Source organism: Apus apus, chromosome 5, assembly GCF_020740795.1.
Source record: "Apus apus isolate bApuApu2 chromosome 5, bApuApu2.pri.cur, whole genome shotgun sequence".
Classification (NCBI taxonomy): Eukaryota; Metazoa; Chordata; class Aves; order Apodiformes; family Apodidae; genus Apus; species Apus apus.
Genome location: NC_067286.1, coordinates 43,376,646 through 43,404,167, shown reverse-complemented (window position 1 = coordinate 43,404,167; position 27,522 = coordinate 43,376,646). Strand labels below are relative to the sequence as shown.

At 43.3% G+C, this 27,522-nt stretch overlaps 1 protein-coding gene across 3 annotated transcripts in view; it reads right to left on the bottom strand.

The window, feature by feature from the left end:
* The window catches only part of ADCK1 (aarF domain containing kinase 1), an 87,266-nt gene that overhangs the window by 54,700 nt on the left and 5,044 nt on the right, over positions 1-27,522 (bottom strand). For all 3 annotated transcript variants that reach the window (XM_051620891.1, XM_051620893.1, XM_051620892.1), the window contains exon 3: positions 22,367-22,450. In XM_051620891.1, coding sequence (XP_051476851.1) covers positions 22,367-22,450 — 84 coding nt within the window. The remainder of the gene's footprint in view (positions 1-22,366; positions 22,451-27,522) is intronic.

The following is a 27,522-nucleotide window of genomic DNA, read 5'->3' as shown; positions in this document are numbered from 1 at the left end:
CACAGAGAAGGACAGGGAAAAAAATATCATGGACTTAAAAAGAGCTAATAGAAAAAAGAGACCTGAAGTGTTAGGGGAGAGTTTAGATTAGAGAGAGTTGATGCATAACAGAGAAGAGTTATACAAAACAATTAAAAGAAAATCTCTCATTCCTGTTTCCAGCTCTCACAAAACAGCAAGTAACAGGGCATTCCAGAAAGCAACAGCCTTTTTTAAAGGTTTTTTTACATCCCATTTTGCACAGCACAGCATTAACCAATGGCATTCACTGTCAGAGGACTTAATGTAATTCAGAAAGGCATTAGACATTTATGATTAAACAACCGTACCTGATTTTATATGTACCTTTTCACCTCTAAAAGTGCTTGTACAAAGCTCTTCACAAAATTCAGGATTGCTATCCCCCATTTTCAGACTCACAAGTACGTTACATGTAACAAAATGTCTAGAGGGCTTTAAACACTCTTGCTCAAGGAATCAAGGCTAAAAATTACCTTATTGATTTGCCACAGTGAGAGACAGAATCCAAACGGTGCACTGATGTTCCCAGCATCATTAAAATCTTCAAAGAACATATTTGGTGTATCCAGCTCCCACATTCCGATTACACCTGTCATCCCTTCTGCTGGGGTTCAACCTGCGTCCACGTATCTTCTGTACTTACTAAATAATCTGCCATTGCAAGGACCTGGGACATTGGTTATGAATTCTAGCACACTAGCAGCCTGAACACACTAGCAGCCTAAAATAGAGTAACTTTTAGTGTATAGAAGTATAAAATGTGGTCTCCCTTTGCATGGAACTCTGTATGGGTAAATTCACAACTGATGTGTTCCAAAATGCCTTTTAGCTGGTTCTATATGGAAAATGGTCAATGAGTATTTGTTGAGAAAGCTCTGCACTGTTTCTAAAACAAAGAAGACTAGAGTTTACAATGTCATATTTGAGGCCTCTATAGGAGAGAAAGCAAGAGGAATAAGGAGGCAGGAGTGAGAAAGGAAAAATATTAGAATGAAAATTTGTAGTATTAGAAGGATTAATACCTATAAGGGGTGGATGCACCCCAAACAATTGTCTTACATGTGACAGATGGGGCACACCTGCCTCAAAGGGGGAAATGGATTTTAGCATAAGAGTTAGCAGGGCTGTTTGGTAGAGCTTTAAGCTAGATTTGAAGGGGGAAGGGGATAAAAGCAGGCTCACTAAAGAGAGATAAGCTAGACCCTACAGAAGGATCGGGACAGGCTGGATTGATGGGCCAAGACCAGTTGTAGAAGGTTCAACAAGGCCAAGTGTTGGGTCCTGCACTTGGGTCACTACAACTCCAGGCAATGTTACAGGCTGGAGGAAGAGTGGCTGGAAAGCTGCTTGGAAGAAAAGAACCTGGGAGTGTTGGTCAACAATCAGATGAGCATGAGCCAGCAGTGTGCTCAGGAGGCCAAGAAGGACAATGACATCCTGGCTTGTATCAGAAATAGTGTGGCCAGCAGGAGCAGGGAAGCGATCATCCCCCTGTATTCGGCACTGGTGAAGATGCACTTTGAATACTGTGTTCTGTTTTGGGCACCCCCCTACAATATTGAGGTGCTGGAGCATGTCCAAAGAAGGAAAACAAAGCTGGTGAAGGGTCTGGAGAATAAGTCCTATGAGGAGCATCTGAAGGAAGAGGGGCTGTTTAATCTGGAGAAAAAGAGGCTGAGGGGAGACCTTATTGCTCTGTACTACTACCTGAAAGGAGGTTATAGAGAGGTGCACGTCATTCTCTTCTCCCAGGTAACAAGTGACAGGACAAGAGGAAATGGTCTCAAGTGCAGCAGGGAAGGTTTAGATTGGTATTGGGAAAGATTTCTTCACTGGAAGGTTCGTCCGGTACCGGAACAGGCTGCCCAGGGAAGTGGCTGGTTCACCATCCCAGGAAGTATTTAAAAGACATGGAGATGTGGCACTTAGGGACATGGATTAGTGGGGGACTTCACAGTGTTAGGTTAAGAGTTGGACTCATTGATTTTAAAGGTCTTTTGCAATCCAAATGATTCTATGAAAACTTTATTATAAGGTAGCTACTGAATTGCCTTACTGTAAATATCTTTAGTTCAACCATAGAATATCTGAAGATTATAAATCTGAAGGTTTACTATAAGTAATTATTGAAAGACCACAGTTTTCCCTTATGTCAGTGTCACTGAGTAGTTCTTCAGTAGTTCAAATATACAAATATTAAGTCCCTGTACTCAGGACAGTCCTTGCATTTTTATACTAGTTCTGTGGAACTTTAATATGAGATTACTGCTGTATATGTTTTGAAGAGCTCCACAGCCAGGAATGTTTTCCTGAATGAAAATTAAAGTGAAATACATGATAGCTCCATCATATCTGAATAAAACTAAATTATTACAGGTTAGTAAACTCAAAAGGAAATGTATTTCATAGACCTGGGAAACAACAGTATTATTAAATTATTAAAATAATTTAAAATAGTATTTTGAACTGAAAAGAATACTCAGGCTCTAAGGAGGAATTACAGGCACCTTTAAATAATCAGAATAAGTAACTTGTGAACTTTCTGCTGCATGTACCAGAAGCATCAAATTAAGCACCCATCACAGGATCAGTCCCTGTCATCCCCTGGGTTTTTGCAGATTAACATTGTAAATTAAGTATTTTAGTGAAAGAACTTTTAATTTGTTTTCTTGATTAGCAATTATTTAATTATGCCTACTTTTAAAACACAAGATGATAAAAAGTTGTTTGATTGTTTTTTTTAGCTAACAAAGCTGTAGCTAACAAAGCAATATTTTACTACTCCATGTGACAACTACAAAATCATGATGCAGAAACCAAAATTCAAATTAAAACTTGTATCTCACTTGGTTATTATTAATCCTGTTAATAATACTTGCATAAACAAAGATTAGTAGAAACAGTAGGAAAGTACAGTTCACAAACAATCAGGAATAGAATGAAAATGGAAAAATGCAGCAGTACCAACTTTCAAATAATTTTATCCATCTGTCCTTTATATAAAGACATTCTCTAACTTCAGGCTGCCAGCCTGCCAAGCACTGCATACATTGCTAGATCAAAGCATGGAGAAGTACAACACGGGCTAAACAAACTGTAATGATCATTTGATTTGTTGTCCAAAGACAGACAACCTACCACACCGTGGCAGTACAAGTACCACCAAGCATGGAACAACAGGCTCTGTATGTCTGCCAGTTCACTTAACTATCATAGTCTTTAACATAAAATGTAATGTTCTGGCTTAGGTTTGCTGGATTTATTTACAGAGCAAGGCAATTAACACTGAGAGAATAAATCAGGGGAATACATTTTCTCATTCAGCATGCCTCAGAAAGATAGCAAATCTTGAAGTGTTGCCATGTACAAGAAAATCTAACAATAAACGAAAGAAGCAGAAAAAAAAAACACTCCACTGTGTATGGTTTATGTAAATTGAAACTGAAGTCTGTATATGGAAAGTGAGAACAAATTGTAACATATATTTGATTCTATTCACTTGGAATATAAAGCTGGAATTAGAATAGCAGGTGTTCTCAGATACATGTTTGAATGACAGAAAATTGCTACAGTACAATTTTTGTCTGCTACAAAGTATGTATTAGTAAGTTAGTTCCAAATGATGTTAGTATTTCTAGGTCTCCCAAATCTGCTATTTTTTTTTTCCCAGGCCAGTTTATCTTCTGCTTCTATTCCATGTGCTGTACACACAGCATCTTTTACACAGTATGCCACCAAAAAAGCTGAAAACTGCTAATAAAAACTAGTAAAAGAAAACCTTTTAAAACTGTGATTCTTTCCCCAGATGTTATTACTGATTAACCCCACACACACCTCCACAAGTGGAAAAGGAGAGAAGATAGATGTAAAGTATGCAAAATGCTAGACTTAAAGCATTTCCAAATGCAAGAAGTACACAAATATTACATAGAACTGTATGTTATTTGATTTGCCCACTCATATCCCACTCTATGGGAGCAACTGTGGAGCAAAGCGTGCCCCCTTGTTCACAGCTGGATACAATCTCCAAAGCAGCTGGTGTGCTGGTAAGACTCACAACACTATTTGGGAAGTCCTTTTGGAACCATTATGATACTGTGGAGCAGCTGCATCTCCAGCTCAACACAGTGCTTCAGTCCATAGTCCCAGGAGACCACCAAAACAAGGGAGCCAGTTTATACCCTTTATCTTTTCATGAGTTAGAAGTTTAAGAGAAGTTATGATTTCATACAAAAAAGTCACCCTCGTGGCTCTTCCACAAGCCACATACACTACCCTAATTACTTCAAGTAATTAGATTCAGTTGTGCAATTCTGAGTCAATTATTTATTTTTTTCCTCAAGTGGGAAATCAAGACTTAAATGCAGAATATGCAGGTGCACATATCCAAGTATGTACATTTGCTTATGTATATGTTCATGCTTCACAAACCTTCTGCAAAGGTTTAATTCTCAATGGATCATAAATATACAAAGAAGATTAAACAGAAGATTTTTCACAGAGTAAACATTTTAAGCGTCAGAGTAGGATTTTATTTCGTGCTGTTCTGCAATAATTTTAAAGCAATTAAATACCTTCTGGGACTACCAAACAATGTCCCAGGACTTGTCACATAGTGACTGATTTCTCCATCTTCCCAACCAGATCACAGATAATAATTTCAGCCATGTTCTTATCATCTACCACAGTGACTTTTTTTTTCCTAGCCTGCAGGTTAGATACAAATTTGTTCCAACCTGAAATCAGTATTCAAGAGAAATGCGCCACAGTGAATTAACACTCACCAACCAAACACCTCTCTTGGTAACAATCAGGCAACATTTATGGCACAGGATCTTCCCAAAGGAGCTTTGGGCTTCACTAGCAAAGTGCAAATTGATTAAAACTCAGAATGACAGAATGATAGAATCATAGAATCATTTTGGTTGGAAAAGACCTTTAAGATCATGAAGCTCAACCATTAACCTAACACTGCCAAGTCCACCACTAAACCATGTCCCTAAGCATCACAGCTACACATCTTTTAAACACCTTTAGGGATGGTGACCCTACCCTTCCCTGTTACAGTGCCTGACAACCCTTTCAGAAAGAAATCTTTCCTAATATCCAATCTAAACCTCTCCTGATACAACTTGAGGCCATTTTCTCTTGTCCTATCACTTGCTACCTGGGAGAAGAGACCAGCCCCCACCTCCCTACAATCTCCCTTGAGGTAGCTGTAGAGAGCAATGAGGTCTCCCCTCAGCCTCCTCCGAACTAAACAATTCCAGGGGCCGAAGGACCTCACTAGCACACCATTCCACAAACATTGGCATGCCACCCCCAGGCTTATCTCTAAGAGGCCTGATTTTATCCCCTTCCCCCTTCAAACTTAGTTGAAAGCTCTATTCCCTGCTAACTTGTATTTCCTTCTCGTTGGGGAAAAAGGATATAAATAACTTACGTATAACTTGATGCTTATACATAGATAAACCATTATTCTTGAGATAAAGACAGTTATTCCAGAGCAGAGCTAAGACTCTCTAGTAGAAGAGTGTACAGGGAACCCCAAAAATGTCATTACTTGAGTTGTGTGTACTAATTAAGTGGTGAATTATGCTTTCCACAGCTGTTGGTACAGTGCCTTTCAACAGAGCAGTTAGCTCAGATCTTGTAGAGAAAAATGCTTACCTTCACAAAATATAGCATCTACTTTCAGAACAAAAAAAGATTAAAATACATATAGAAATGTAACTGTCCATTTGTATTATTATTACCATAGTCCTTCAATGAAAATAAATCAAGATTATTTGCAGAATCTTGACTTTGGCTCTGATTTTATGAAAAAAAAGAAAAACAAAACAAAACAAAAACAACCCACAACAAACAATCAAAACCAAAAGACAAGAATCAGATAAATTTCCCATTTTCTATCTTTTCAATTAAAATTTGATTTCTTAGGTATGAGGTGGCATTTGAAATTTTGCTTTTCACCTAGTTCATTATGTCAATAGGTAAATAATATTTCAAAATAAAAGAATGATTGACACCAGAAAATGTTTTTTGCTTTGTCATTCTCCTTATTTGTTAGACTATCTTAATGTGGTATGATCAAATCTTCTCTTCAGATTTTTCAGCTGACATGAGACCAAGTCTGTAAATGCTTTCCATTTCAACCTTGTAAATCCAAATCAGAGAAGATACAGGGATTAAGAACATGTGGAAGTATAATAATATTCTCAAGGCACTAAATAACAGCAGGATAAAAGCTCTTGGAACATTAACTATTTTTCTACAACCCAGCAGGAATTTTTTCTTTCAAAGTAGCTTCTAAAAACATACACCTTGAGAACTTTTCTGATAGACTTTCTTGTCTTTTTTTCACTACAAAAGCCTTGTCAGAGAGGACCATTTCCTAAGACACGTAAGAGAATTGAGGACTAGATACTTAGTTATCTGTTTGCTCTGCAAGTCCACATTCATTTCCAGAATATCTCTTTTTAAAGAGGTTTGGTTTTCTATTGTCTGTATCTCCCACAATGTTTGTTAGTCGCATTTCCTCAGTCTGAGATACTCTTCTGCTTATAGGACAGGCAGATAGCTATTGCCTTTCAGTCTGCTTTTACCTACTGGCTCTAATTCCCATTTTTGAAGCCATAACAGAAGTTAAAGGTTCCATATATGGGAAGTTTTAAACATCTGTAAATGGTGTGACTGCACTAGCTTGTGCACAACTGCCCCTACTATTCCCTAACTGCTGTACAGGACTATGGCCTCTCCTCCACTCAGTGACAACAAAACACAAGCTGCAAGAATTATCACCAAAGAGAAGCAGAAACAGGACTTAACAGTTACCTCATCAGTGATTCATCAAGTCCAAATTTTACTCTAAGAGAGGCCACTATATATGTTTCAAGAGAATGCCAAATGGCAAGAGTGGAAAAGGGAATTATTTTTAATGTACGTGTAGTTATTCTTTACCCCTTTCTGAGGCTGCTTTGTGACCACAAGCACGTGTACTTTTTTCAAATTTAGGGTTGTTTATTAATAAAAGGGATTATTTTCTGGGAAAGTAAAGGTCCAATATATGTTTTCATACAGAAAAACCACATAATCAATAATATTTTGTGAGATTAATAGACATAATATAGTAGATCATGACTTTTTATTCTTTCCATTAGTATTGTCTTCAGTCTCACAAAATCTTCCTCACCCTTTTTTTCTTAGAAAGCAAAAAGTAACTACAACAAAATGAACATTAAGAAGCTTTGATTGCTGCTGACCATAGTATATTCTAATCAGCATCTCCAGGAACACACCTATCCAACTCTGAGATCCTGAAGAAAGTAAATTCTCATAGGCACTCTCTAAGTTGAATGGGAAAATGTAATGGAATTCAAGGATAAGCTTATAATGAGGATTACTTCATACATAACTCTTATGGAACTGAAAAATATATACCTGCAAAATAACAAAAAAAAAAAATTCCAAAAGCTAGTCATGTATAGTCTTCACTCTATCTTTTTACCCTCTTTGCCTTTTAGAATTACTTGTGGGTTTTTTGTCAGTGATCTCTGTGTCAGTTGCTAAGACATGAAGGAGCTGTAATTTATTCAACAACTCAGACGATTTGTGTTTTTAATCAAAACTCTTTTCTTACCTCCCTGGTACCAGTTTCACAAGCCTGCTTGTGAGCCCAGCTACTATTAATAATAAGGCTTTTCCCAGGTGCCAGGGCAGGTGAGGTGATTAACACACCTAGTTAAACTGCTCAGGAGGGGGTGGCAAAAGCTTTCAAACATGACAAAAAGAGAGCTGGGAGATGTAACATCTTCTCAACAAGAGTTCCTGGAGGTTATGTGTTGGACACTCAAGAAACAGCAGCCACATGGGTCAGAGCAGCAAGTACTGGTAAGAAGAGTCTTTTTCTCTGCCTAAAACAGCATGAGATTTCTTTCATCATTAGTGACATGGGAGCAGAAGTGTAGGGCTGGATTTGCAGATGTTGCCTGAGAGCATCTTGTGTAGTAATACCAAGCCAAAGGCAGGTTAGATTTTGTGTCTTGGATTTTCTTGGCATAGCAGCCTAAACCTCTGTTTCAGTGGTATCAGCAATGACAAAAGGTAATTTGTTCAATGGTTGTCTATTAGGGATGAAGGAATCCTGGATGTGTGTTTGGTATCAGACCTGGAGATCCTCTCATGTCATTTTAGGGAAGACACAGAGTTGTACATTTGGTGTGATTCTGGGAAGGAAAATGGACTTGTAGGTACTCTGGGTATAATTTAGGCTGTGATACTTTTTTTCCAGATGATGGTATTTGAGCATTTGCTTTTGTTTATTCGGGTTTTTGACAATTTTTTTCTTTTTCAGATTTTTTTTTTTCAAGGTGGATTATTCTCAAGACCTAGCCTAGATGGAAATATGTTTTGCTAGCCTAAGTTGATTAAAAGCTGATAAAAAGGCATTTTACACATGACTTTCATACTTCCTTTCCCCATTATTTTCTTTACAAGTTAGAATTATCTTATTAGTCTGCTGATATCTTCCTAGCTAAGCTGCTTGAATACAATATGAATGATTTGTTGAAGGTCAATTTCATTATTGCTCAATTTATGTTTAAAACAAACCCTCTTTTTTGAGAGAACTTGAATACTTTCATTGATCTTGTGTGCTTGACTTCTTGCCTGATGTTTTTACCATGTTAAACTTTTTCTTATATTTATTTTGCAATGTGTAAGAAGGCAAAAGTTAAGCAGTCAAATGTCTACTTGACATGTGAGCTCAAATACTAAATCTTCTGCTACCAGTGGTAAGCACTTAGGCCCACAAATGAGTCAGGAGCATAGTTAAATGGGATTCTAACCAGCTGAATGGAATTTCTTATTGAAGTAGTTACTCAGACAGAAGAACAGGGATCAAATACTGGGCCGTAATGGAGAGTATCAGGGTAAACTTCTGGCTGGATAGTAAGTTTTCAGAAGTGATTTATGCTCTCTCAATGGACTTTGACACACTTTCCTGCCTGGACTGATATTTATGAGACATTTTTCATAAAAATGAAGTGGAGAGAATGTGATCTAAGTTTCCTTTGATCATTTGTTAAAGGGTACTGAAATACATACCTCTAATTAGGCAGCTCATTACTCTTGAATGTATGCAATGCTTATCTGTGCACTTAAATTAAGGAAAATGTGTATTACAGTTGCTGTTACAAACAAGAACAGTGTGAAAACCATGTTGAGAGATATCAACTGTTCATCATGGACCTTCTCTATATCTAGCACTGACAATCCTTTTACTCGAGATGGACATTGCTATCCTATCTACTCCTATTTAGTCCCTTTCTGGTTCAAACTATTGCCTTGTTTTTACTTTGCTTTAATTTTTTTCCCTAATAATTTGGCTTTTCTTTCTCTGCTTTGTAATATACTAGTGTCTGATTGTTTTTTAAAAAATTAATTTAAAAAATTATGCAATCACCCTCCTTCTCCTTGCTCTTCATCCCCTTTTCCATCATGAAATATATTGAACACATGGCCAATTTGCTTTCCTGAGCTTGCTGTTCTGGATGCTCTGAAAGTCTGCTTTTCATAGACTTTGCCTCCCTGTCCCCAGTAGCGTTATTTTCATAATGGCCATAAGTTCTCTCTTCAGGATCATAGAATCATCCTCGTTGGAAGAGACCTTGAAGATCATTGAGTCCAACCATAACCTAAATCCCCCACCTATAACCTGATTTTCAGTGCTCAAATCATGTTGCTAAGCAATATATCTGTATTTCTTTTTAAATACTTGCAGGGATGGTGGCTCCACCACCTCCCTGGGAAGTCTGTTCCACTGTCTAATCTCTCTTTCAGTAAAGAAATTATTTCTAATTCTTATCCAGTCTAAACCTTCCCTGGTGCAGCTTCAGGCCATTTCCTCTTGTCCTGTCATTATTCACCTGGGAGAAGAGGCCAACTCCTGCCTCCCCCTACAACCTCCTTCCAGGTGGCTGTAGAGAGCAATGAGGTCTCCCCTCAGCCTCTTCTTCAAACTAAACAATCCCAGTTCCCTCAGCCTCTCTTCATAGGGTTTATTTTGCAGACCTTTCACCAGCTTGGTAGCTCTGCTCTGCACATGATCCAGCAACTTTATATCCTTCTTGCAGTAAGGGGCCCAGAACTGCACACAGTACTCGAGGTGAGGCCCCACCAGTGCTGAGCACAGAGGTTTGATCCCCCCTCTACTCCTGCTGGCCACACTATTCCTGCTGCAGGCCAGGATGCTGTTGGCCTTCTTGGCCACCTGGGCACACTGCTGGCTCAAGCTAAGTCGGCTGTCAACCAGCACCACCAGATCCTTCTCTACCATAGAGCTTTCCAACCACTCATCCCCAAACCTGTAGCTTTGCATGGGGTTGTTGTGACTAAAGTGCAGGACCCAGCACTTGGCCTCATTAAACCTCACACAACTGGCCTTGTCCAGGTCTCTCTGCAAAGCCTTCCTACCCTCAAGCAAATTGACACTTCCTCGCAGCTTAGGGTCATCTGCAAACTTACTTAGGAAGCACTCCATCCCCTCATCTAGGTCATTAATAAAGATATTGACCAAGACTGGACCCAAAACTGAGCCCTGGGGGGCACCACTGGTGGCCAGCCACCAGCTGCTCCAACCCCATTCACTACAACTCTCTGGGCTCAGCCAGCCAGTTTTTTACCCAGCTGAGTGTACCTGTCTATGCTATGAGCCACCAGCTTCTCTAGGAGAATGCTGTGGGACATGGTGTCAAAGGCCTTTCCAAAGTCCAGATAGACAACATCCACAGCTCCTCCCTCATCCATCAGGCAGATCACCTGATCGTAGAAGGAGATCAGGTTAGTCAAGCAGCACCTGCCTTTCCTGTACCCATGCTGGCTGTGCCTGATCCCATGGCTATCCTGCACTTGCCATGTGAGTGCATTCAAGATGAGCCTCTCCATTATTTTCCCTGGTATTAAGGTCAGGCTGACAGACCTGTAATTCCCAGGATACTTCTTTGGGCCCTTCTTGTAGATGGGAATGATGCTGGCAAGCCTCCAGTCATCTGGGATCTCCCCTATTATACAGGATTCTTTGTCTCTGGCTGCCCTATTCCACCACTCATCCAATAAGGGTTGGAGATTCTCCCTGCTTCTCTTTTTGCTGTTGATATATTTGTAAAGCCTTTTTTTATTGTCCTTTATGGTAGTGGCCAGATTGAGCTCCAGCTGGGCTTTTGCCTAATTTTCTCTATGTATGTCCTCACAAGCTCCCTGTACACATCTTGAGTTACTCGCCCTTCCTTCCAAAGGTGGTAGATTCTCTTTTTCTCCCTGAAGAACCAGGACATTATTGGCTAGCCAGATGGGATAGAAACTAGAAAATAAATAAGGAGAGGTATTGGACAAAACATGAAATAAAGTATGATTATGGGGACTTTTTGTTGTTAATATTGTGGTAAATGGATGAGGGGTGGACTGTGTGGCATCGAGCTGCTGGCTTTGTTTTGATGTGGGTTTTATTTTGGGATTTTTGTGGAGTGAGTGAAGCTTGTAAAAAACTTTGTGCTGAATGTGGATTTTGCTAATGATGCTTTCATAAGTGATTTGCAGAGGCAAGGGGTGGAATGCTCTGGTTTGGTGGGTTTTCTGACAGTGGGGGAAGGGCCCCAAGAGTGGCTCTGGTAAGAAGCTGAGAAGCTTCCCCTGCTCCATACCTGTCCAAGGTCCATTAGAGGGGCGGTAGATGTGCCTCAGGGATGAACATAGGAATGAACCGATAACATGTAAGCAGAGGAGCCCGTGGGGAGAGGAGAGGGGTGCTGGAGGAGGAGAAGGGTGCAGGGGAAGGAGAGGGGTGCTGGTGGTTGGTGAGGAACAACGGGTCCCTTCTTTCTGACCAACGACCAGCACGGCTCTGCTCCTCCAGCCCAGCTTTCCCCCCCTGCAATTGCTTCTCTCCTCGGTGTTATCTCAGTTCTTTCGTATGGTAATCACAGAGGTGCATCACTTGTCCCTCTGATGGCTCCTTGGCGGGTTTTGGGGCAGGGGGAGATTCTCGGCTCCTTAATGGAGCCACCCTTGGGCCCTTCCCCCCCTACCAGAAAACACCAAGCCAGAGAAGTGATAGATGCAATTGTAATTTCCTTCTATCATTACTTAGTACGTCTCCAGAGTTGCCCTTCCCCGTGGTATGACACAACCCTGTTTCTGGTAACCCAAGTTTGACCCTCTGATTTCAATGCAAAGGAATAAACTGCAAAAGACTGGTGGGTTGGAAATTGCGGCGGTTGCTCCTTTTGTTCAGTGGTGTTGTGGCGTTTGTATGTCGATGGGGTTTGTTTTGTTTTCTTTAGATCTATTGTTTGGGTGTAGATTTCTGAAGTAGTAAGGGATTAGGAAAGAAAAGAATCGACGGCTGCAGGGGGAGGGGGCAGGGGAGGGGGCCCCCCAGGGGGGCAGGGGAGGGGCCCCCTAGGTGGGCAGGGGGAGCTGTGGGTGGGGCAGGGGGAGGGGGCTGTACTGGTACATGGGGTTTCTCTTCCCCAAATGCAAAACTCTACACTTGCCCTTGTTGAACTTCATCAGGTTTTTCCCCGCCCAAGTCTCCAGCCTGTCTAGGTCTCTCTGAATGGCAGCACAGCCTTCTGGTGTGTCAGCCACTCCTCCCAGCTTGGTGTCATCAGCAAACTTGCTGAGGGTACATTCTGTACCCTCATCCAGGTCGTTGATGAAGATGTTGAACAACACCGGTCCCAATACTGACCCCTGAGGGACTCCACTAGTCACTGATGGGCAGGGTGAGCTGTGGGTGGGGCAGGGGGAGAGGGCAGGGGAGGGTTTGTGTGGGGAAGGGGTCTTATCTATACATTGTTTCCGCTTTAATTTACTACAAATGTCCAATAAATACACGTCATGAACTGCACTAAAGGAACGTTCCTTCATTAGCTACACGTACGTCCCACCATTTCAAAGATTTTGCAAAAAGAGCTTGACTTCTTGATATTTATTATCCTTCAAATAAAAATCATGTCCCTGCACTAGTCTTTCAATAGTAATATGTTATGTTTTTCTAGGCTGTTTGTAAATGGAAGAGTTCTGTGGGCTGTGAGCTCACTGGGTGCCAGCATGTTACAGAGTCTGACATTTGACTGGTCCTGGAGTGAGATTTCCAGGAATGAACCTGAGACACGCACCATGTGGAGCTCATTTCTCCAGGTGAGGACCAAGCTCTGCCAGTGCTGGAAATCCTATTCCAGCAAGTGACAGTCAAGGGGAAACCTGCCGCCTTGGCTGCAGTTGTTGACACAGGTTTGTGAAGCTGCAGCCTGGGAGAGCTCTCCTGCCTGGGGCTGGCAATGAATACACCCAGTGCCTGGGCCTGTAAAAAATTAACATTGTAGCAAATCTTTGCCTTTTGAGATACCGGTAGGGTAAATCTGTATCCAATCTGCTAGCAGCATGGCAGGGGCCAAGAAGGTGTCAGCAGGGGCTGGGGCAGCAGTGAGGAGAGCTAAGGACAGAGCTGGGGCAGGCTGCAGGAGAGCAGGAAGCTGATCAGGCCTGGCACAGGACGGCAGCACAAGTGAACAGAGAGGTCAGCTCTGCAGGGCTAGTGTGGGAAGCTGCACATCTTCAGATGGGGATATACCACGAGAGGTGCATGCGTGAAGCTGCTTCTGCCTGTGCTACCCTAAAATCAAAACGTATGTTTAAAAGAATCAAATATCACCCTCACTGCTGGCACAGATGCAGCTCCTAGCCTGCAGCCTCAGGGCCATTAGAGGTTGAGGAACTTTGCAGTAGATCTAAGTCTGCCAGTCAGGGAGGCAGAAGTTGGTATGGCCCTTGGGAGCCCTTCACACGCATCAGACAGCTCTTTTCCTCAAGCACACAGCCCAGTACAAGCAGCAGCTCAGAGCAGGGAAAGCGTGGTTCCAGCTAACAGCCTTGCTGTTTCTCACTCCCCACTGCTCAGGAACCATCATTTCATGACAGCAGTGCTCCCCAGTCAAGGATCACCATTCCTTATGTTGGCAGACCACCACAGCCAAACCCTTACTTGCTTACTGCAAGAAGTAAAAGCAGGGAAGCTGTCCTGAAAAGGAAGAGAAGAGATAGAGCAGGGGAAACCAGGGCACTGCAGAGATGAAACAGCTCCTGCAGGGCTCTGGAAATGCCCAGCTGTGCTGCCTGACTGTTAATGCAAAGGAAAAGAGCCCGAGTGAGGAAAGCGTATCTTCCCTCCTTCCCTTTACACAGCAGTCATAGGAGAAACAAAAAAGAGTGCAAAGCCCACTGCCCTTCAGCAGTCCTGTAAAAACCAACTTGAGTTCCAAGCAACCCTACAATAACAAAAAGCTGCACAGTTAGAGAGCTGACAGGCAACTCAAATCAAGTACATTTTCAAACAGAGACTGCAGGGGCAGCAAAGACATTTTAGGAGCTGGGATATTTTTGAAAAGCAATTCTGCTAGTGGCCTTTTTAGTGGATTTACCTCTAAACTCAGAAAAACTAGCAAGGCAATAAACGGATTCAGGCTCGGCAGGAGGCATTTCATAAGGCACTGTGTGTTTGTATGTGCAAACTCACATGTAGATTCTTTGCTAAAGTGGAGCTAGGAACAGAATGGAGGCTGTATAAAGGTGACCCTTGTCACTATGTTTATCTGCTCCTGTGGGCCACTTCCAAGTCACAACAGCTCAGTACGCTGACAAAAACAAGTTGTTACTGATGTCAGACCTGCCAAGATGATGCTGCTGCAGAAGGAGGACAAGCAAGCTGCTCTGAATGGTGCACTATCAGCAGAATCTGTAGCCACTGAGACAGGACTCTCAAGTCAAAAAAAGACAAGAAAACAAAAACAAAACAACAAAAAAAGAAACTCCAAAACAGCTCTGAGGGACCAAAAGTAGGCTTAAATAGGTTAGCAGGGAATCTGATTACCGTCTTGGATTCAATCCTCCCAAGCCATCTTTCAAACTTTTTCTCGAAAGCGGCTACCTTCAAGAGAAGCACTCACGCCTGAACACTGAGGCATGTGTCTACAGGCAGACAGCTGTGCTTGTCCAGATGTACAAAAATGCAGACATGCTCACATCAGCAGATTTCTAGGCAGGGTACTTAAACACTCCAGTAAATAAACTAAGGGGTAGCTTGCAAACCTGGCACTGAACATTTGGGTTTGATCCTACACTAAATTAGCAAGTGTCCAACTCAAGAGAAACATAGTTTCCTTTTTTCCCAGTCCCCAGGGCTTCCTCCTCCTGGCAGAGTCCTGCCTGATCCTGGGGAACTAGATGGAGGAAGATAGCAAAGCTCCTTTCAGAGACACCTTTCCCTGAAGTCTGCAAACAGGGTGGCCCCCACACAGGTAAAAAGGCTTTGCCCGGAACCCATGAAGATGCCTTCAGTGTTGCCAAGAAGTCCCGGAAGTGTTTGTAAGACACCACCCACCACAGCAATCCCCTCTATACTCATTTCACAAATTCAGCGAAGGCACTTGACAGGTAAGATAATTACATGCTACCCTTCAGCACATTCTTTTATCAGATACACTTTGGGGAGAATGTGATAAGGTCACTGGTTTAGCAGCACGAATCTACAGTATTCCCATCCTGCTCTGAAATTCCTATCTTGTCTGATACACGAAATATCCTCTGCATGCCATACTAGCCTTTTCACTCCTGTTTTTACATCTCTGTGCTCCTAATTTGGGGTCCTTAAAGTTGGTGTTTCATTGCAAGTCGACTACAGTAACCTTAGAAAAGGGAACAGAATCCACAATGTGGGTCTGGTTAAGGACTCAAAGGACAAAACATTTGAGAAGCCCAGTTTGCCATTGCAAGTACTGATATGTCTCTATCCCCAAATTAATTTTTAAAGTATTTTTCCTAGGCTCAGATAAGATGAATTCTCAAGCCAGCTGTCTTCCTATTCTTAAAATAGGTAAAGTACTGTCTACCTGTCAGCTCTACTGATTTTCCAGGTGGTCTCCAACAAGCAAGTCATATCAATGTGGGTTGAGGCAATCGCAAAAACAAATACAGGTTGGACAAAGAATGGATTGAGAACAGCCTTGAGGAGAAGGACCTGGGGGTGTTGGTCAATGAAAAGCTCAACATGAGCCAGCAATGTGCACTTGCAGCCCAGAAAGGCAACTGCATCCTGGGCTGCATCAAAAGAAGTGTGGCTAGTAGGTCAAGGGAGGTGATTCTTCCTCTCTCCTCTGCTCTTGTGAGATCCCACCCGGAGTGCTGTGTCCACTTCTGGAGCCCTCAACAAAGGAAGGACATAGAGCTCTTGGAATGAGTCCAGAGGAGGGCCATAAAGATGACCAGAGGGCTGGAGCACCTCTCCTACGAAGACAGGCTGAGACAGTTGGGGCTGTTCAGCCTGGAGAAGAGAAGGTTCCAGGGAGACCTTATAGAGGCCTTCCAGTACCTGAAGGGGGCTACAAGAAAGCTGGGGAGGGACTTTTTACAAGGATGTGTAGTGAGAGGACAAGGAGTAATGGCTTTAAATTGGAACAGGGTAGATTTAGGTTAGACATTAGGAGGAAATTCTTCACTGTGAGGGTGGTGAGAGATAGGAACAGGTTGCCCAGGGAGGCTGTGGATGCCCCCTCCCTGGAAGTGTTTGCGGGCAGATTGGATGGGGCTTTGAAGAACCTGATCTAGTGGGAGGTATCCCTGTCAATGGCAGGAGGGTTGGAATTAGATGACCTTTTTAGGTGCCTTCCAACTCAAACCATTCTATGATTCTATGATTACGTGAACTGGCCACTAGCTCAAGGCTACCCAGTCTTTCGGGCCTGATCTGATGTCAATGGGACCAGTCTTAAGTTACTTACAGAGATATCCAAAGCAATTTTTGCTTTTTTGTGTCCTTCCCTCTTTATACAGACCTTCAACCCCCTGAGAAATGCCATATTCATATCTACTTGCACTGTTCACATCTGTGGTAAAATTCTAGGCAAATAAACAAATCTCCACTGTGAGCTCATCAGAGAAGATAACATCTCTTGCTATATCTCTTGACTTTGCACTGGTGAGTGTTCATTTCAGATTGGGACTCAAGGCATAGCTGAATCACTAAAGAGAAAAATATTATTTCTTCACTTTTCATTTGCTCTTTTCATAGTGCTCCTCATGGGGCAGGCTCCTTACAGCCTACATCCTTCAAGGGCTTCCTAATGGTTTCCTCACCATACCACTTGAGATGTTCTTCAGATACTCCTCTGGCTATTCTGTACCCCTTCAGCAGGTATAAGGAAGCCAAGTAATGAGGTCTTAATGGATTCAAATGAAAAGGGATAGCCCCACCTGGAAGAGACAAGGCTAAGTGCTCCCAAGGCACACAGTTCCACTCCTGCTGGGGAGATGCAAGAGAGATGCAGGACCACTTAGGCAAGTGGTGTCCTTGACACCTCACAGTCGTGCTCCTGGAGTGAAGCACTTCAGGGATGAGGGTGCACAAGCAGGAAAAAAAGTGCAATAAATGAGGCACTACCTCTTTCCCCTCACTTCTCTCCTTCTTCCTTGTCCAAAAATGTCACAGTGAGATGGCCCATTTCTCCAAATAACTCACTGCAGAGGACTGAAGAACATCCTGACTCATAGGCACAAATCCGAAAATAAAAAAATTGACCTTCCTAATGCTACAAAATTAAAACCTAGAGATGTTATAGCCAAAATGTTCAGCTGATACCAATCTAGAAAGCAGAAGGAGGAAAAGGAAGTGTCTTATAATTATAAGATTTATTTTACAGCTTGCTGTATGTTTTCAGTGCAAAGCTTTCATGCTTTGTGTTGGCAGGAAGTTTGCTAGACAGCAGCGCGCAAATGTAGAATCATCAAGCCACCAGCTGGCCCTGCTAGTAGCTTTTTTAGACTGCATTAGAGTCGACCATGCCTTTTAGATTAAGAGACATCCTGGGGAGCACATAATAGGGCAACCAAACATGATCAGCTCAGGGGCTGTGGACAGGCTGTGAAGCTCTTCACTTCTCTACTACTGGTTCCCATTTAGCTTGGTGACAGAAAGTCACTGCCACCTAATGGCTATTCTGTATCTCATAGGGAAATTCATTTGCTGCTTCTCACTCCGGGTCACCACGGCTTGAAGCACAAGCAAAGAGAGCCACCATCACACACACTAGCTGTGGTGTACAATAACCCACAGTCTGCATTCACAGTTGCCTTTTTGAAAGAATGCCCAGAGAGCTCCTGGGGATTTCTGTCCACTTCCATAATGAAGAAACTATTTTAGGATATGACTTCCTATTATTTAAGGCATATAGTATTGCTGAATCATGAGGGAAGTCTAAAGACATAAGCTACTTTGTTGGTCTGAACTATTCAGATATTGTAGGTTATTTTCAAAAAACACACTCACACATACACCCACTCATTTTCTTTCCAGGATCCTTCAGTTGGGCAACTTCACTGTGAGACACAAGTCATTTTGAAAACATCCACCCCACCATAAGAAGCAAACACAACAAATGCCAGGAACAGCCTCCAAGGAGCAGGAAATTTTATTCTGTATAATGATGGCACAAGGTTATGCCTTCCAAATATTTGCCCAGATACTAACAGCTGAATAACCAGAAGTTTGAAAGAGAAGAACATCCTAATTCTGTTATCAAAAGAAAGTTAATTAACCTCCCCAAATGGCTTTCCCTGACAAAGCAATTCTGTAGCCAACAAAGTCAATCCAAGAATGGATTCCCACTGTCTCCCGAGATCTCTTGACCAGAGATCCTTTCTATGCTTGCTATCTTCACTTCATTAAAAAAACCCCAACCTTTATACACATTCACAGCAGTAATATTTTCTCTTACAGAGGAAAACAGCAACAACAACAAAAAACCCTGAAGATTTTTAACTGTGGCCCCTTGTGCTGAAATCTGCAAGATGACCAACGCATTGCAATCCCCTTACAAATCTGACAACTCAGAAGCCCTTTGATGCCAGTCCCTAAACAGACTACATATTGTGAGACATCTCCGGAGTGACGGCAAGACCAACAGAAATTGATGCCAGCAATATAGGAAGTGTTAACCAAGACATCCAGGTGCTACAATGAGAGGCACACTGAAAATGTCACAGGATAGGCTTACTTGAGACTGAGGAGACCAACACTCAAGGAGGCAGAACAATGTCAGAGAAATGCAGCCCTCTACAGAATAAAGAAGTTTGTTGAAAAAGCAATAGGTAAGGAAACAGCACTGAGGAGGCTGCCCTCCTTCCTCCTCTGACCCAGTACAAGCAGGGGCAGAAACAGGAAAAACTGCCCAAGCTTCCATGTGCAAACATGGCCAGAGTCATTTAATGAAACAGACATGAAGTGAAGAAAGCTTGTATCTCTCCTAATGCTCCTGACACTACACCTACAGACATACAATATCTTGGGGCTAAACATGGCTGCTCTGCCATTGGCCTTGCCATCAGTACACTGGCATTATCATATGCAGAAATAGGGCAGACACCCTAGGAAAGGATCCTTAACTCAGGAGAAAGAATAAGTTACCCATGTGGTCCAGCCATCAGTGATGAGATGAAGCAGCCACTGGGGTGGACATAAAGTCTGACCACTTAAGCAGATTTATCCCTGCTACGGGCAGGGCCAGGAATGGAAAAGAGACATTTTTTTCTCTTGGCTGTTTCTGGGGAAGGGCTGTGAGTGCCTTCAGGAAGGTGGATTCTTGTATCTCCTGAAGGGAGAGCCAGAGATAGGCAAACCAACCCCAGGGACACAGTGAATTCCCAGCTGTTGCTTCCTGCCTTGTGAAGTAGTAAAATACTCCAAATCTGCTGGCCATAAAAGGGTGCTGAGAACTGAGGGGCTGAGAGCATTAGCATCAAAAGTGGTCCATGAGGGACAGAAAAATAGAGTAAGATTGAATATAACTTCTTGGAGCTAAGCAGGAACCTGGCTAAAAGCCCCTGGGGAACCCATTTCTTTCTTGATCTGCTTTGCATTTAATTGTTTCCTAATGACTATGTCCCTGTTTGGCCCAACAGGCTCAGAGACTGGTGCTGCCACTGAGGCTTTCCAGCTCTCATCTGAGGCCATGGGTAATTTAGAGACTCCAGTTCAATGGCTAACTAGGAATCTTTGGAGAGCGAAATAAGCATTGTTTGCACTGGAGGAGCACCCATCAGTATGCTGAGTACCAGGAGAAGATGAACACAAATGTGTTTTTCCACTCACAGCTGCAAGCCCACCCCAGACACACATACAGCTGCACTGCCTCACCAGAGACAGAGGCACAGCAGCTGCACCCAGACCTGCTGGCACTATCCACAAACCCAAGGTCACCAAATCCCCGCCTCACAGAATCTCTCTTCTAGACACAGCACCAAAAGTGAGGCTGGAAATTCACACATACATAACAATTCGTACACATGCTTTAGAGAAAATGTCATACTCTCAGCACATGAAGAGGAAGTTAAAATGGCCTCACTGCGAGGACAGAAAGCAAAGAGAGTACAATGAATGGCTGAGAGCACCAGAGATCTATCCAGGACAGTAGAAGAAACATCTGGATAAGCATCCTTCACACACAACACTTGGGAGGGGCCTTTGCATCCTCTTGGCTCTATCCAGTGCTTAATCTTTAGTACCAGCTCCAATGGAGCAAGTTACTACAAGTAATTCTAACCTAGTTCAAGACCAACAAAATCAGCTCCCACAGAGCGCTAAAAGAGCTTCAAGATGGTAAAGACTTGGTTGCCATCCACTTAGAGCTGCACTGAGGTAAAGGATTTGACGTGTAATTGCCCAGGCTCAAAAAATTCTCTCCTGCCAAGCTGATGCTTTGCTAGCACAAACTCTATAAGGATGTTGCTGAGGAACCCACAAGGACTGTCTCTCTCAGGCTCAGTATTTGTCCTCCATAACACCTGCCAACAGTAGGACAGGTCTCCACAGGTCAACAAGTTTTACCAACTCATGCTATGCCTGTGCCTACTTCCTCCTGTCTCCCAGCTCATTCCCCTTCATGCAGCCAAAGGCTAGTGCTGACCATCCCACAGAGTCCTCTTGTGCCGTGCTGACAAGCTGTGCTTGCCACTAGCTCTGCCACACGAGAAGGCTGACTCAGCCAGTCTTGGCTGCCAAGCAAACAGGGCCCTCTCTGGCGGCCAGAGACATGAATTGACAAACCATCAAAACCTGCATGACAGAGGTTATTGAAGCCATAGAGAGACACAGCAAAGGGTCAGGAATTTTCAAGGGCTGTTGCAGACTTCTGCCAAATGATGAGCTGTCCACAGCACTGATAACTCCATAACTTGGGTGTTGCTCAAGACAGCTAAAAGCTGCCCTTCTGCAAGCCAGGTTTCAAAGGCACATGGCAGAGATATGAATATATGGAAAGTGAAGCTCCAGACTCCAACACACCCATCCTCATTTTTCTGTCAGAGGAATACTAAAGCATGCTGCAGTCCACTGCTGTTTCCAGCTCTAGAGTACTTCCCGTCTGAGAGTCCCAGGAGAGCACCATCCCATGCATAACAACCACATCAGTGGCCTAATTCCTTCATGCACTAAGAAGAAAAATTATGTTAAAGATCTTACTTCACACATACTATGCAGACTGGCCTAATTTGACACAAGCCATATTTACCACTCGAAAGAGGCCATGAGCTGGAATAGCAGTGAGACCCTGGCTACGCTACGTGCACTCAATTAAAACGCTGTGGCACTGACAGCTCAAGGTATTGTAGGGCTGTAGGTTGAGATGAAAGGTGCAGCACAAGACTGAGAGGAGCAATAGAGGTTCTTACCTTCCTTCTCACTATAAATGTTTTTTCTATTCATGTTAATTACTGATATCAAAACAACAATACAATGAGATGTACATTTCTTTGCCCAATTCTTATTTCTTCAGAGATCTGCAAGCCTGATTCAGCCTTAATATTTCCTCTCCAACACAGTCTTTTTACTTAAATCCTTCAGTCTGCATGTTATGGCCATTATCAACCAATAAGCAGGTAAGAAGCCACTGCCAGGCCGCTCTCAGGAGCTAACCTCCACACAACCAGTCTGGGCAGAAGAGAACTGGTGACAGAGCCCAAATGCATCTTACCCCATACACCAAGCACTTGAATCTCTAACAGACATAAGTGAGCACTGGTTGCATGTGGCTGCTCTTGACAAGAGACCTCCTCTGTTGGACAACGCAGGTCCTGCAAGAATCTTATCTAATATGCTGCCCAGTTTGCTTTTAACAATTTGGTAGAAGGCATATTGGGTTATTAAGCTGACAGTTTGATAGTTTTCTTTACAGCAATTGCTTTGGCAACATACCTGTGCCTCAGTTTCCAAGCAACACAGTCCAGTGCTATCCCTTACCTGCGATTTGAGGAAGTCATACTCCTCTGATCCGTACGGGACACTCCGCAGAGAGGTGAGGTAGTCATAGGTGATAACTGCTGTCTGCAAATGGAACCAGAAATGTTGAGCATGCTCTGCAGTTCTCAAAACAACAAACATCTGTTAGGGAGAATGTATGTAACTCAGACTCCAAAGTTGAGGCTCCACAGTGAAGTTTATGTTAACAGACTCATAAAAAAATCAATGAAAACATTTTCGTTTCAATGAACATTTATAGAAAGCAGCGCAGGAACCTCATTGCCACCTAGCTACTAAAAATAAGCAACACCTGTCACTCCTATAATATCTTCTATTTGAGAAGCTCAAAGCATTTTCATAATCCCTGTACAACACCTTCCGCAGTGACTCCCATTCTCAGTCAACCATCTGGGGCTTCCACAGTAAGGTTTGATGCTAGTAACAGAGGCCATGCAGACCTTGGTTTTGCCCCATCAGTTATCCCCCACTCCTCTTCACACCTCCAACCTGCCTAACCACACCTGTACACCCCGAACTCGTCTGGGCAGACAGTTCAGCAGGGAGCAGTGACTGAAGACAAGCTCACCAATAAGCACAAGCAGCAGTACTTTTGGGGATATTCAACTACACAAAGGACCAGAGGGCCAAAAGGTCAGATATCCAAATACAAAACTACTATATGGGGATCCAGCTAGACATAGCCCCAGACAATGGAATTAGATTCCTAGAGTGCCTTAATGATTTCTGAAAATGGATCTAGGGTATTCCACAATTTTATTCTATGGTAAATTGCTCTCTTTCCACTGTGAGAACACCAGCAAATGGCACAGAAGCATACAGATCATGTTTATTAAGTTTACTTGGAGGGACAAAAGGGAATGTACATCTCGATTAGCCTGTCCACTAACCTGCCATTTGGACTTTAAGATTCTCACCATGGGAGCTGGCGGAGGTCATTGCTAGGCCACCCTCCATCATCTTCAGTAAGTCATGGGTAACAGGAGAGGTGCCTGAGGACTGGAGGATAGCAAATGTCACTCCAGTCTACAAGAAGGGCAAGAAGGAGGACCCGGGTAACTATAGACCGGTCAGCCTCACCTCCATTCCTGGAAAGGTGATGGAACAACTTATTCTTGTCTCTATCTCTAGGCATATCAAGGACATGGGGCTCATCAAGAGCAGTCAGCATGGTTTTATCAAGGGTAAATCATGTTTGACTAACCTCATAGCCTTCTATGAGGAAATTACTAGGTGGATAGATGATGGCAGAGCGGTAGATGTGGTCTATCTTGATTTCAGTAAGGCATTTGACACCGTCTCCCACAGCATCCTTGTAGATAAGTTGATCAGGTATGGGTTTGGTGATCAGGTAGTGAGGTGGATTAGGAACTGGTTGATGGGAAGGAGTCAGAGAGTTGTAGTCAATGGGGCAGAATCTGTTTGGAGGTGTGTGACTAGTGGAGTCCCTCAGGGGTCGGTACTGGGACCGGTGTTGTTCAACATCTTCATCAACGACCTGGATGAGGGTACAGAATGTACCCTCAGCAAGTTTGCTGATGACACCAAGCTGGGAGGAGTGGCTGACACACCAGAAGGCTGTGCTGCCATTCAGAGAGACTTAGACAGGCTGGAGAGTTGGGCGGGGAGAAACATGATGAAAATCAACAAGGGGAAGTGTAGAGTTTTGCATTTGGGGAAGAACAACACGATGTCCCAGTATAGGTTGGGGGCTGACCTGCTGGAGAGTAGTGTAGGTGAAAGAGACCTGGGGGTCCTGGTAGACAGGAGGATGACCATGAGCCAGCAATGTGCCCTTGTGGCCAAGAAGGCCAATGGCATCCTGGGGTGCATTAGAAAGGGTGTGGTTAGTCGGTCAAGAGAGGTTCTCCTCCCCCTCTATTCTGCATTGGTGAGGCCACATCTGGAGTATTGTGTCCAGTTCTGGGCCCCTCAGTTCAAGAAGGACAGGGAACTGCTGGAAAGAGTCCAGCGCAGAGCTACTAAGATGATTAAGGGAGTGGAACATCTCCCTTATGAGGAAAGGTTGAGGGAGCTGGGTCTCTTTAGCTTGGAGAAAAGGAGACTGAGGGGTGACCTCATCAATGTTTACAAATATGTAAGGGGTGAGTGTCAGGGAGATGGAGTTAGGCTCTTCTCAGTGATGACCAGTGATAGGACAGGGGTAATCATAGAATCATAGAATCATAGAATCCTAGGGGTTGGAAGGGACCTCGAAAGATCATCTAGTCCAACCCCCCTGCCAGAGCAGGGTCACCTAGAGTACATCACACAGGAAGGCATCCAGGCGGGTTTTGAATGTCTCCAGCGAAGGAGACTCCACAACCTCTCTGGGCAGCCTGTTCCAGTGCTCTGTCACTCTTACAGTAAAAAAATTTTTCCTGATATTCATCTTAAACCTCCTATGCTCCAACTTGTATCCATTACCCCTTGTCCTATCACTGGTCTTCACTGAAAAAAGCTTAACTCCATCGTCTTGACACTCACCCTTTACATATTTGTAAACATTGATGAGGTCCCCCCTCAGTCTCCTTTTCTCCAAACTAAAGAGACCCAGCTCCCTCAGCCTTTCCTCATAAGGGAGATGTTCCACTCCCTTAATCATCCTTGTGGCTCTGCGCTGGACTCTTTCAAGCACTTCCCTGTCCTTCTTGAACTGAGGGGCCCAGAACTGGACACAATATTCCAGATGTGGCCTCACCAATGCAGAATAGAGGGGGAGGAGAACCTCTCTTGACCTACTAACCACACCCTTTCTAATACACCCCAGGATGCCATTGGCCTTCTTAGCCACAAGGGCACACTGCTGACTCATGGTCATCCTCCTGTCTACCATGACCCCCAGGTCCCTTTCACCTACACTGCTCTCCAACAGGTCAGCCCCCAACCTGTACTGGTGCATGGCGTTTTTCTTCCCCAAATGCAAAACTCTACACTTGCTCTTGTTAAACTTCATCAGGTTTTTCCCCGCCCAAGTCTCCAGCCTGTCTAAGTAATGGGTGTAAATTGGAGCATAGGAGGTTCAAGGTGAATATCCGAAAAAAATTTTTTACTGTAAGAGTGACAGAGCACTGGAACAGGCTGCCCAGGGAGGTTGTGGAGTCTCCTTCTCTGGAGACATTCAAAACCCACCTGGATGCGTTCCTATGTGATGTACTCTAGGTGACCCTGCTCTGGCAGGGGGGGTTGGACTAGATGATCTTTCGAGGTCCCTTCCAACCCCTAGGATTCTATGCCCTTCCTAAGCATGTTTGTGCTGAAGGGAGGAGCTAGCACCTGTGCCAGAATGGGGAGCTGCCTTTTCAGCAGGGAGGTTTTAGGAGATCTGACTTTAGATCAGTTATGCAAGTGTTTCTTCATGGTGAGAATCTTAAAGTCCAAATGGCAGGTTAGTGGACAGGCTAATCGAGATGTACATTCCCTTTTGTCCCTCCAAGTAAACTTAATAAACATGATCTGTATGCCCACCTCACTACAACCTCCTTTCAGGCAGTTGTAGAGAGCAATGAGGTTTCCCCTCAGCCTCCTCCAGGCTGAACAGCCCCAGCTCCAAATCAAATCTGGTTTGAAACAAAGTCACTGGAACTAACAAAAAGGGAAACAGGCAAAAGCTCAGAGGTGCATCCAAGAGGGGATTAAGCTGAGAATTAGCTACAAACAGACACAGTCCTTCCTTGTGGAGGTTAGATTTCTCCTGTTTCTTGTTTTTGGAAACTGAGCACAGCAATTTTTTTTTTCCTGGCTTTTAAGTCTCTCTTGCCCCTGGTGAACTCAGGACCTGCACAGCTACACAGAGACCCACCCAGAAGAAAAATTTTTCAAAGCATCTTCACAACCTCAAAGAACAACTTTGAAGTGGAGAGAGGTTCAAATCATCTTTGCATGAAGGCTTGAATTGGTTCTTATTTTATTGCTGGTCCACAAGGGTAATTATCACCTCCAACTTGAAAAGAAGCAGCTAACAGATTGGCCTGTATTACAGAGGAAGTGGGAATTAATTAAGTGGTTGCTAATTATATCGTCATCTTAAACACTAAATTAGTATTATGACAATACTGATAGGCAGCTCTGACATTGTGAAACCCCTGCTAGTGCCTGAGATGTATTCCAGCTACTGCATAGAACATTCCTTCCACGTGACCAAAACAACTGGGATACCCTCGAAGAAATATGGCAAATGCACAACTGCTGTGCCAGGTTTCTAACTTTACCAGAACACAGAAACTCTGAAACATAATGCTGCCCAGGCCACTGACTTCATTCTTAGCCAATACTAGTGCCATCATTCACGTTACCATGTGAGACTAAATCTTGGAGACACAAAAAGACCTATAAATCAAATCCCTTCCTTTACAAATGCCAGATTACTTATTTAACTGATCTTGTATCCAGTCCAGTGTTAAATGTCTCAAAGACTTGGGCTTCCACTTTGTATCAATGAATTCTCAACACCTTCCTTAAACCTTAAACACTCTTCCACACCTAAACTAAGCTCAGATCTCACCAGAGCATCGCACAACGTTCCCTCTGATTATTTGTCTTCCCTCATGTAAGCAAGAGCCAGTTCTCTATTTTAAATAGAGGCTGAAGAAGAAATTTTCTGCTAGCCCACTTCAAGTTTCTTAGAAAAGAATCTTTCTAATCAAACTTGGATTAAACCTGTCCAATCCTGTAGTTCTAGTTTAAATTTCTTGACCTCCCTCTGTTCTTTTCTCCAGGGTTTTGTTTTGTTTGCCTCACCATAACTTGTCTTAAATTTTTGTGTCTGCTGCTGCTGAACTTAGCTCTTAAGGATTACAGCCTGCTTTTGCCTGATTATGGTCCAATGATTGAATCAAGCACCCAGACAAGAAGCCTGGGCAGGGCTAGATCCATATACATGCCACAAATACCCAAAGTCAGTTGTTTGCTACAGAGTCTTGGCCTTCCACTACAGGAAGAGCAAGTCCAAGAAGCTGAGCTTCTTAGAAATTACCATGTTCAATTGCTCTGTTGCCTTCACCCAGCCTATGGCTAAGGAATGAGAGCAGACTGGGCTGCCAGTGCACAGACGAGAGCTGACTTCTGCCATTCCAACAAGGAGCAAACCCCAGCCTGGGAAGCAGAGGTCACTGGTGGAGCACAACTAAAGGAGCAGC